At 41.3% G+C, this 11,382-nt stretch overlaps 1 protein-coding gene across 1 annotated transcript in view; it reads right to left on the reverse strand.

Annotated features, from left to right (window-relative positions):
* Window positions 1–9,856, reverse strand: part of arap1 (ArfGAP with RhoGAP domain, ankyrin repeat and PH domain 1) — a 36,100-nt gene extending 26,244 nt beyond the window's left edge. Inside the window, 3 exon segments of the mRNA XM_079481382.1 lie at window positions 531–643; window positions 9,025–9,673; window positions 9,676–9,856. Coding sequence (XP_079337508.1) covers window positions 531–643; window positions 9,025–9,673; window positions 9,676–9,847 — 934 coding nt within the window. The 5' untranslated portion in view covers window positions 9,848–9,856.
* Window positions 9,857–11,382: the final 1,526 nt, after the last annotated feature.

The raw sequence follows: 11,382 nt of genomic DNA on the forward strand, positions 1-11,382 counted from the left end.
TATTTAAATTCCATTTCATTCAGCCGGTTTCTTACAGTTCTGTCACAAACATGTTTGCTCACAGGCATGCAGACACGCACATGCAGACACGCACATGCAGACACGCACACGCAGACACGCACACGCAGACACGCACACGCAGACAGGCGCAGATCCTCTACAGGACAAAACATGCTGAACAAGATCTACAGCTGAAGGTAAGACCGTACATCAATTATAGTTCAGATTCCACTTAAAGGAAGCAGTTCCTGAATGATTCTGTATTCATGAGATTTTAAGACGAATAATGAAAAACATTTGGTAAGCAAAACGTAAAGTCACTTCTGACTTCATCTTAGCAGCATTGAAAACAAGTTTAAATGTATTGTACTGTCACCCGTGTCTCTTTAACCCATATGTTGAGCTGTGAAAATGAGTTCCTGAGTATTCCTACAATCCTGTTTGTGTTTTTCTACATGTAGGTTGATGGACTTCCTTCTATTCTAACCGAGTGAAGAAGATGCGTGTGTGTGAATGAGAAGTCTACTCACTGTGGATGAGCGCCGGCAGTGGCACTGCTCTCCTCGGGCTCTCGCTCGGAAGTCTGATCCGAGGTGCAATATCTGGGAATTGATCTGGATCCAGAAGATCATCTGCTGTAGAGCTAGAGGAGTTGAGACGAGAACAGACAAAATCATCATCCACATGTCTGTTGAGAACATTAAACATCCTACAGAACTTCTTCATTCTGAACGTTCACAACACAGAGAGAACCGCTTCATTCTTTCCATTGGGTTTGTCTGGATTCATGTTTCTACACGTTTATTACCTGACATCACACACAACAGGTTTCATGACGTTCACTCTCAACACACCTGCACATGACACAGACTGACTTATTAAAACATCACTGAAACTCAAAAGTCCTTTGTTTCTTTATAAAGCATCATGGAATAAGCAGATCTCAGCAGAACACTCAATGGAATTGTGCGGATTTCAGCGCTTGTTATTGTCAAATATACAAACACAACATGAGCACATTACTATGATGCGCTGATTGCTGTGACAGATTTTGTGATATTTGTGATATTTGAAACTAAACTAGAACTGAAAGTTCAGGGAAAGTAATTTTTTCTATTACTTGAGACGCCACTGGATCATTTCCAACCAGTCAAAGAGAGAACAAACGACATGGGAATTCTCTTGAAGTTATCTTTACATGTGAACATGTGGAAAAATCTCATTATTACAAACTAAAATCAACAAAATAACATATAACACAACCCCTTTTTATCGCTTAAACTCTATAAGCAACCAAATGTTTATTCTTTCAAACAGTATATATAATATATTAATATTGTCTGGATATCCATCTTTTCTGTTGGTTCAAAAGAAATGGAAAAACTGGAGCCTTTCTTTTGGAGCGATGGTTGGTGCTAATTCATAGGACAGATTTTTTTGTCGCGAATGTTTTTGATTTTCTCTGTAAAAAATTTTCATGAATTCATTGCTACCGAGGTGCGGCGGAATAGCCAGGTCAGGTGGTGTCTGTTTATTTGTTAATTTAGCGATATAGAAATAGAAACCTTGGATTGTTTTTGTTGGTTTCTATGAGGTTACGAAGGTGCTCAGCCTTTGCTGCTTTTAGTGCCTTTTTATAACAATTTGCACTCTCTTTCCACGCCATTTTAAAGACTTCTAATTGAGATTTTATCCATTTGCGCTCTAGTTTGCGTGTTTCTCTTTTAAGGGCGCGAGTGGTGCTATTGTACCATGGTGCAATATTTTCTCATTAATCTGTTTTGACTTCATAGGTGCAACAGCTTCTAATGTATTAGAGAAAATAGTACCCAATTTCCTGGTCATGACATCGAGCGATTCTTTATTTATTGGTATGGTTATTAAAGGAGTCAGATCTGGCAAGCTTTAGTAGCAGAGGTGATTGTTCTACCCTGTCGATAACGAGTTAAAGGGCTGATTCCAGACGTGCACAAAGTACCCGTTATAAGATAGTGATCGGTGACATCGTCGCTTTGAGGCGTAATATCTATATTGGTTAGATCGGCTCCGTGAGATATAATCAGGTCTAGTGTATGATTAAATCGATGAGTTGGTCCTTTAATGTGTTGTATTACCCCAAAAGATTGTAGTAGTTCTGTAAACACCAGTGCTAATGCATCGTTAGCGCTATCTACGTGGATATTAAAATCTCAGACAATTAGTATTTTATCAACGTTAACCAATAGATCCGATAGGAAGTCCGCAAACTCTTTCAGAAAATCAGTATAGGGACCAGGGGGTCTATACACCGTAGCCAATGTAAAAGAAAGCAAAGGTTTTTTACTTTTGTTAGGAATAATTATGTTCAACGCAAGCACTTCAAATGATTTAAATTTATGCTCTGTTCTCTTAGTTACAGTAAGAAAGTTTCTAAAGATTGTAGCGACGAGGCCACCTTGACGTGGCTCATGCATGTAACAGTAGTTTGGTGGGGTACACTCATTCAGGCCGAAATATTCATTTGGTTTAAGCCAGGTCTCGGTAAAACAGAGTATATCAAAACTGTTGTCCGTGATCATTTCATTTACAATAACTGCCTTTGATTTTATTTTAATGTATTTTAATTGTTTGTAATCATAATATGAGTATACATGGCTTCTACTTGGCCAGGCCTCTCTTGTAAAAGAGATCGTTCATCTTAATCGGACTTCCAGGAAAATAAATTTTCCAAGGTAAAATAAATCAACAAACTGATCTTTAATTATGTCATTTAAAATGTAATCTTGATTTTCCTTTTTTTCTTTTCTTTTTGATGTCTTGTCATTAGTGTGTTCTGTTATTGTAGTGTCAATAAAAAAAGAAGTCTCACATTTCCCTGTAAACGCGGTTTTCTGCGTAGCCGTTTATTGATATGCATGTAAATGATCAGATTTATAATCTGATATCTGTTTATTTTGTGCATGTAACTCAATGATAACATATCATAGTTGTAAATAAATGACATGCACATTGACTATATCAAAGAGTGCATCCACACTGCCATTAAGTATAGAGCAACATGTGTGGTGTTGATGTTATCATGTGAAAACAGGTTGTGTTTCCCCTTTCCTCACATCCGCCTGAGATCAAACTTGTGGGTGTTGAAACAATGACTCTTCCTGTGACCGCTGAACAGTCCAGAGAACAAACTGACCATCTCAGCTGAAAAAACTCAAACACGACCAAACTCAATCTCACCGGATTTCATTTAAGCAATCAATAGCAATTATATTTATTTGTGTCACACTTTATATCCATAAAGAAAGAAATTAAGGAATGCAAGAAAAGTGCTTTGACAAACTCACAAACATGACTCAGAAACACACAGAGAGAGTGAAATGAGTGAGGTTTCAGTACTCCACATGTCATTCTGAAAACAGAAGCCGCAGTTCTGACACAAGACAACTGAGCTGAGCTCCTAACATTCATCAAATCACTTCTGAATATTGTGTTCGAGTCAAAACACGGCTGCATCATATGACAGAACTGACACGTGTGTATTAGGAAGTATAGACAGTTCTGTCTAATTCAGTTCATTTCTCAGTTCAGGTCTGTACACAGCAGCCACACAAAGATCTCAGAATAAACAAGAAACAGCTAATGAACTCCATCCATCCATTTTCTTCCGCTTATCCGGGGCCGGGTCGCGGGGGCAGCAGGCTAAGCAGAGATGCCCAGACATCCCTCACCCTAGACACTTCCTCTAGTTCTTCCGGGGGGACACCGAGGCGTTCCCAGGCCAGCCGGGAGACATAGTCCCACCAGCGTGTCCTAGGTCTTCCCCGGGGTCTCCTCCCGGTCGGATGGGCCTGGAATACCTTCCGTGGAAGGCGTCCAGTAGGCATCCGTAACAGATGCCCAAGCCACCTCAGCTGACCCCTCTCGATGTGGAGGAGCAGCGGCTCTACTCCGAGCTCCTCCCGGGTGACCGAGCTTCTCACCCTATCTCTAAGGGATCGTCCAGCCACCCTGCGGAGGAAGCTCATTTCAGCCGCCTGTATCCGGGATCTTGTCCTTTCGGTCATGACCCAAAGCTCATGACCATAGGTGAGAGTAGGAACGTAGATTGACCGGTAAATTGAGAGCTTCGCCTTGCGGCTCAGCTCTTTCTTCACCACGACGGACCGGTACATCGACCGCATTACTGCAGAAGCTGCACCGATCCGTCTGTCAATCTCCCGTTCCATCCTTCCCTCACTCGTGAACAAGACCCCGAGATACTTAAACTCCTCCACTTGAGGAAGGAACTCTCCACCAACCTGAAGTGGGCAAGCCACCCTTTTCCGACTGAGGACTAATGAACTCCTTTTTGAAAAAACACTGTTCATTACAACAACAAAATGTAAAACATTTACTAAAAGACACGGACAACATCCATTTCTAAAATCTTCACAAACAGTCAAAATAAAGTAACAACAAACAAGTTTAATCTTCATCTAAAACAGCGTTTCTCAATGGGTGCGGTACCCCCCTTCAGGGGGCATTCAGAGAACGTAGCGGGGGGCGGGTGCTGATGGAAGCAAGATTTCTGAAAGGGGGGCGTTCGCAAGTTTACACCGAAGATCCAGGTTACACAAGATAAAACATTTACCTGCAAAAGATTATGATCTGCATCAGGACTAGCTAGGGTGCAAACTGTGGTTTTAATGTAGCCATGAATGTCTTTGACCACACACCACGTGATCATTTCAGCCCATCATAGCATGTTCAGCAGTTGAGCGCAGCAGTGCTCGTGACGTGCACCCAAAAACCTGCCTCATCATACCGGACACAGCTCTTCGCGGCAGCCATGTCAGCTTTAACTGATCATTAAAAACATATCAATAAGCTCTTTTTCTTCCCTTAGAGGCAACTTCACCTTGACTGTACAAAACATTTGGTCTGAGTCAGAGAAAGACTGAAACAGTCCACTTGAAGGCTATGGAGAGTCAGAGAAATTAAAGGGCTAATCTTTGTTTTTTGGTAGAACCCGAATAAAGGCATCGATCGGCTGTTCTGAAACGTTATGAAATCCCAACAGGGATCAATAAAATGCCTTGTTGTGCAGCACTATCGAGCTTGTGGAGAAGCTGCAGATTTGGTCAGAACTGGAATCCCCTGGTTAGGCCTGGTTTCCCTCTGAGGTTTTGGGTTCCTCGCCACCGTTTACATACTGTTTTGCACTGGCCGGGGACTGCTAGAATTTATATAGGATATAGTATTATAAAGGAATTTATAGTCTGTTTGATATTTGATCTGTGTTTCCCTCTCCTTATCTTTGGTGTGAGTGTGACTGTGTAAGTTTGTTTGTGTGCTTGTGCATGTTGTGTGTGTGGTTGTCTTAATCTGTGTGTCTGTCTACTGTGTTTTTTTACATAATTTACATTTACTCATTTGGCAAAGCGACTTACAAGTAGTTTTATACAGTGGCACATTACTGCAGAGCAATCAGGGGTAAGGTGTCTTGCTCAAGGGCACTTCAGTCATGACCTGCTGGCACTGAGATTAGAACCTTCTGATCACAAACCCAACGCTCTAACCACTAGGCCACAGTTGAAAATTGTATGGTAATACTTTTACTGGTCAATGAAATCTGTTATTTGACTTTCATAGACATTTTATTTATCTCCATTTTATGTGTACACATGTAAAGCCTCCAGCAGGCCAGACATGCGATTGAAAAACACCCTAGAGACCAGCTAGCAGTGCCCTAGCAACACACAGAACACCTTATCAACCACACAGCGATGTGCAAAAGTAAAACGCTCCAACACGGCTGTAGAGACGAATGAGAATAACTTCATAACATCTCATAATCTAGTTTACATTTCCTCAACATCTGTTAAATTCAGAGCGGCTGAACTCTCACAAAGACGCTGTGACGACACCAGTCACCTTTAACACAAACACACACAGGAATTTGGTGACATCAAAATAATAATGTAAAAAACGAGATATAATCAAAAGTAAATTAAAACATGAACAAACTTCTCATATCAGACACAACGCAGAAATAAAGCAAACAAACGTCCACTTCCCACACTGAACTTACATTCTCAAACACACCCAGTGAGGCCATGAGAGAGCGTGAAGATCCTCTTATAGGTGAATATAGACACCGCACATCAGCACATTGAGGTGATATCCCCAAACAAACAAGCCTTCAAAATAAAAAACAGAGCCAGAGATTCACGCTGAAGTGATCGAGACCACAGACAGACAGACGGAAGTAAAGCTCTCTCGTGTGTGTGCGCGCGCTGAGAACAAAAAACAACCGTTTCCTGATTTCTGCTGCTCACAAGGACGAGCTTTAACAAACAACCAGTGCGCGTGTATGCCTGACCAAAACATGACCAGAACATTTCAATAGGTTTTCAAGACCATTAGACACTGTTTTAATATTGTGGCTTCAAATAAAACACACCGTTTCCTCATTGCTGTCTCATGTGTGTTCAAAACGGCACATCTAATACAATGTTGTATTTCAGTATGGAGAAGCTGGAAGGACAAACTACATGAGAAAGTGTCACGATGTCCAGTGACAGATGAGTGGTGTTTTTCCACTTAAGAACTGTGATGTCCTGCCAGACATCCTTTCTAAAGCTGCTCAGCTCTGTGTCTCATTGAGGAAATCTGCTGACATCTAGTGTTCACATTGAGGCTTTTGAGGAAATCTTTCCAGGGTTCTTCTTCATGTAAATCACTTCAATGGGGGCTGTTGGTTGAAACCCTTTATTGGGCAAATTGGGCAACTTAATCGACCAATCACAAGAGCGTTTTCATGCCTCTCCGTGCATGGATGTCTCCCAGTCGGTCAATAGAGATCAGTCTCTTCACAAATAGTGACATCATGGCATGTGACCAATCAGGAATATACGTCTAGATCATCGAAACGAACAATGATATAAGTTAATGAAACTCTCAGGTTATATGGTTGAACATTTGGGTTTAATGTTGAGATGTTGTTTGCGTAGGGTTTCTAGACATTGTTGCCGAAAAATGGTGTGATCATATTTAATGACAGGTTAATGACAAAGTGTCCATTTTTAGACATCGGGCAGATGCGTCTAATAAGTCATACTGTTACTAATAATGTATTATAACATAGGGCAATAGCATGTATTAATGCATTGAATGTTGCCACAGGTCTGTATAACATTATACAGTGGGAAACCTAAACTTATTACAGTAAGTCTTGTTATAACCTCCATTTACACTACTGGGTTAAAGAATTTCTACGTATTTCAATGAGTGCCCTATAAAGGGTTAAAGTCTATATTTCAGTTTCATCGCAGCGTCAAAAGACTCGACACCAGCCGATGAAGAAGGGTCTTGAAGAGCCAAATGATTGGTCATTTGTCATAAAACATTTTCTATATTTTAACATAAATACACAGCTTGCACTGCATCCATGATGCACGTCCGTGACTTCCATATTGTGCAATCACGTTGGAAAGGTCACCCGTGACGTAGATTTGAAAATATATAAACATTGCTGAAATGCACACGAACTGACCCTGTTAAACAATAATCTTGCACAAAGACATATAACGTGTCATTCAATATCCAAGAACTGTTGAACGGTCTTCTGTCTCCACACTCGCAAACACTGGCTCAGAACTATAGCGTACGTCACAAGTGACCTTTCCAACAAGATTACAGAGTAGATGGAGGCGCTCCGAGGCATATACAGTATTGTGGATTAAACAGGAATCATGGAGCTAAATTTGATACTTTTATAGACTTTTTTTCAAGACCTCATTGAAATTTCATTGAAGTTTTAACCGGTTACATTGGTGACACTTTAACTTACATTCACTATATGGTGATAATCTTAGTTTGTGATCTCTCCTGATTAATGCAACATCATTCACAATGGTGGGAACCAAGAGTGACTAACACAATGCAAGGTTTATTAGAAAGAGAATCCAGGTTTGTGGCTAGCACTTAGCATGTGGGACCGGACAGTGTGGATCCCTATCAAGGCTACGCTAATTGCCTTCCGACACACAGAGCAGTTCACCTCACGGTTATTCCCAGAGACGGATGGTTCCAACTCTTTATCCTACAAACATTTGCACAAAAACTTGCATTTCTCCATCAGTCAATCATGTTGTTTAGCAACGGGGTGTTACTGGAACTCCACTATTCACCAACGCAATGATTCAATTCAGGCAAACTATGACACCTTTGGACAAATATGAAAAGATGATACACAATTTAATACCTTGGAAAATGGCTTTTAAGACTTCTTTATACTTTTAAGACCCAGGGACAACCCTTTATAGAGCTTTTCAATGGACGTCACAGCTTTTTGCATGCCGCCATCTTCGGAAGTTGTTTATTAGCGATTGTTTTGTTTTACTACGGCTCTCACGTTGCTTTTGCGTTTTGTGTGAAGAGTATTAGAGAATTAGAGCAGTGGAAATTATGAATACATCAAGTCAAACGGAACAACACTGAACTGAACTAGCAGAAAAGAGCCGCTACCACCAACAAATATGGCCGCAACACAGCATGACAACGGTTTACAAGCTCAATATTTTAAAAGTATATCATTTTGTAGTTTTCAGTTGAAACTGAAATTTAACCTTAACCAACAGCCCCCTTGAAGAGCATTATATGGAGAAGAACCCTGGAAAGCTTTCCTCAAAAGCCCGAATCTGTTTTCCACAGAAGAAATCACATGGACGGCTTGAATGACATGTGGGTGTGTGAATCATCATGACATCATTTTATAGTGAACTACTCCTTCAAAGATCTACTTGTCTAACACCATCAATTAATACTAACAAGACAAAATACATAAAGGGGATTATCTGACTCATACTGGCAGGAAAAACACACACATTATTTTCCAGCTGTAGTTCACGTCACCGTGTGACTGTCAGAGCACAGGGCACTGTGTGTCAGCTGACAGGAAGTGATGCAAAACAAATGCCAGACTTGTGCAAGTGTGTTGGGCAAAAGCATGAAACAAATGAAGATACAAAACACACCACACACCGCAGCAATCGTAAGTCTTACCTGGAACTGGACGGGATGCTGGGATTGACAGTAATGGAGTTAACAGAAACTCGTGGAGGAGGAACAGGAGGTCTGTAAGGAACCCGAGGAGGTAACTGGGCGTCTGAGGATTCTTTGGAGACGCCCACAGCATAGCTCTTGGGAGGAAGAGGCGGAGCCGTTTCTAAACAACACTGTTCATACAGGTGGAAGTTATCAGACGAGGAGGAGGAGGTGGATGATGATGAAGAGAGGGAGCGATTGGGCGACACAGGTGAAAATTTCCTCTCGCTCTTCCGTACTTGTTCTTTCAGAGGCAGGTGTTCTGGGCGTGGCCTCGGAGCAGGGGTGGGTTGGCGTCGTTCGGCAGGGATGGGCATTTCTATCGGCTCGGGTGCGATTGGGTGTTGCGTAACGTTCCTCGCCAAGTTTAGATCGGAGGTTGTCACCATGGATTTAGGAACAGAAGCAGATGTAAAGGGCACCGGAGGTCGATTGGGCGTGACCCGAGGAGGCACAGGAGGCAGTGTGGAGCGAACCATGTCGTCCTTCTTGTCAGATCCTGGGGACGCTCTGAATTTCGTCCTCTCTCTGGGAACGGGTCGGTCTTCCTCTCTCTCTTCGTCTTCCTCCATACCCGACGCCATAGGAAATCGCTTACGTATGCTGCGAGAATTCGCTTCCTGTGGCCGGGAAGAGCCACGCCCATCTGCTGCAATTCCGTGGATGTTAAATCCTGACATTCCCAAAATGTGTCCAGTCCGGCCTCCTGAAACGCTGTGCAGTACTGATCGAGACGGAGCGCTCTCAACCACTCTGCTATGGGCCGGGAACTCCCAGACATTACCCCAACACTGCAAAATACTGGAAGAGAGAGAGACAGAGAAAGGGGTAATCAAATAAATCATTAATAATGATAATACTGACACAGTAGTTCTGAACTGAGAATCTGACAAGGAATGAAATCTTTAATTGTCAATGTATGATGCAGTCGTGCATCCGAACCAAAACTAGGAAATCAGCACATAAATCTCGTGACACTTATGTTAACACAACACAATCCATTTTTAAGGAAAAACACACGCATTATCAGACACAAAGAAACGCATTAAATGTGAAGTTAAGATCCTCACACACACACAAAAACACCAAGGAACTTTAGGTCTCTCCTGTGTCCGGTGTTTTTACTCATTTTTAATGAATTCCAACAACAAGACTTACTTGTTTATTTTCGTGCGGTTGATATTTCTATTAATTTTTAACTTGTTCGACATTGTAGTTGAAGTTGTCAATGCACGGCTGAAGCTGCATGTGCTTTGACAACATGAATGTTCTTGATCTGTCATGGCAAACACACATGTAGAGGGACAGACACTCTCTCTCTCTCTCTCACCAGAGTCTGTGGTCGCTGGTCGCCGTGGCTTTCTATCTCAATGTACATCAGGACAATGTCAGGTGCTTCACCAACCGCTCGCAGAACCACAAGTGTGACAAATGTCATTCATAACCACACAAACGTTTGTCAAATACTCCTCGTTTCCCAAACAGAAGTAAACTGGCATGCAAACACCATTCCATGCAATAGATGCCAAAGCCTTCTATCTTATTAAAACTTCATTTACTACACTCACATTTAGGGCTGTCACCATTATTATATAATCGTCTCATCGCGATTGTTTGATCTCATCAGATGGTTTCAGATCATCGCAATTATTGCACATCTTTACAGAAGATACAAGGGGGAGCTGCAGTGACTGCATATTGCATATTTTTGTGTGTGTGTTGTAACTTAAGTATGATAATACTGGTAAAATGTTCCAACAATCACTTCAAAAACTTTAAAGCATATACCATAAAGAACTATAGTACAATTTTACTATTATATAAGCTAATCTCAGTGTGAAATCAAGGATTTTTTAAAGCAGGGGCCACATTGCGGCGGCCGAGTATAGTGCAGAATTCTTTTTCATTTTTCAATTGCTGCTGGCACTAACAGATGTCTGAGCAAAACACTTATGCCAAAGTTACGCTGGTTTATTAATGATAAACAGAGATGAGTCAGTAAGTAAACCAACACAACAAAAAGGTTTTAAATACTTATAAACATACTTTTGGTATGAACAAATACTACAGGGGTTTAAGTGTCAGGCACTGTTATCCATCCCTGAAATGTTTTACTTCCCTGAACTATGGAACGATTAACTAATATGTTAATCTAGCTGCTAAACTGGAGTATTGTTGTAGCTGCAGGGCTCAACACTAAGGATATTTCATCTTGCACAGGCAGTGATTCAATTTTTAACATGATCTACAAACATTTTCACTGACCCTGACACAAATAAATGAAATAGTTGTTGTTATCGTTGCTTTTGACCCATC

This window comes from Barbatula barbatula (genome assembly GCF_947034865.1).
Source record: "Barbatula barbatula genome assembly, chromosome: 19".
Classification (NCBI taxonomy): domain Eukaryota; kingdom Metazoa; phylum Chordata; class Actinopteri; order Cypriniformes; family Nemacheilidae; genus Barbatula; species Barbatula barbatula.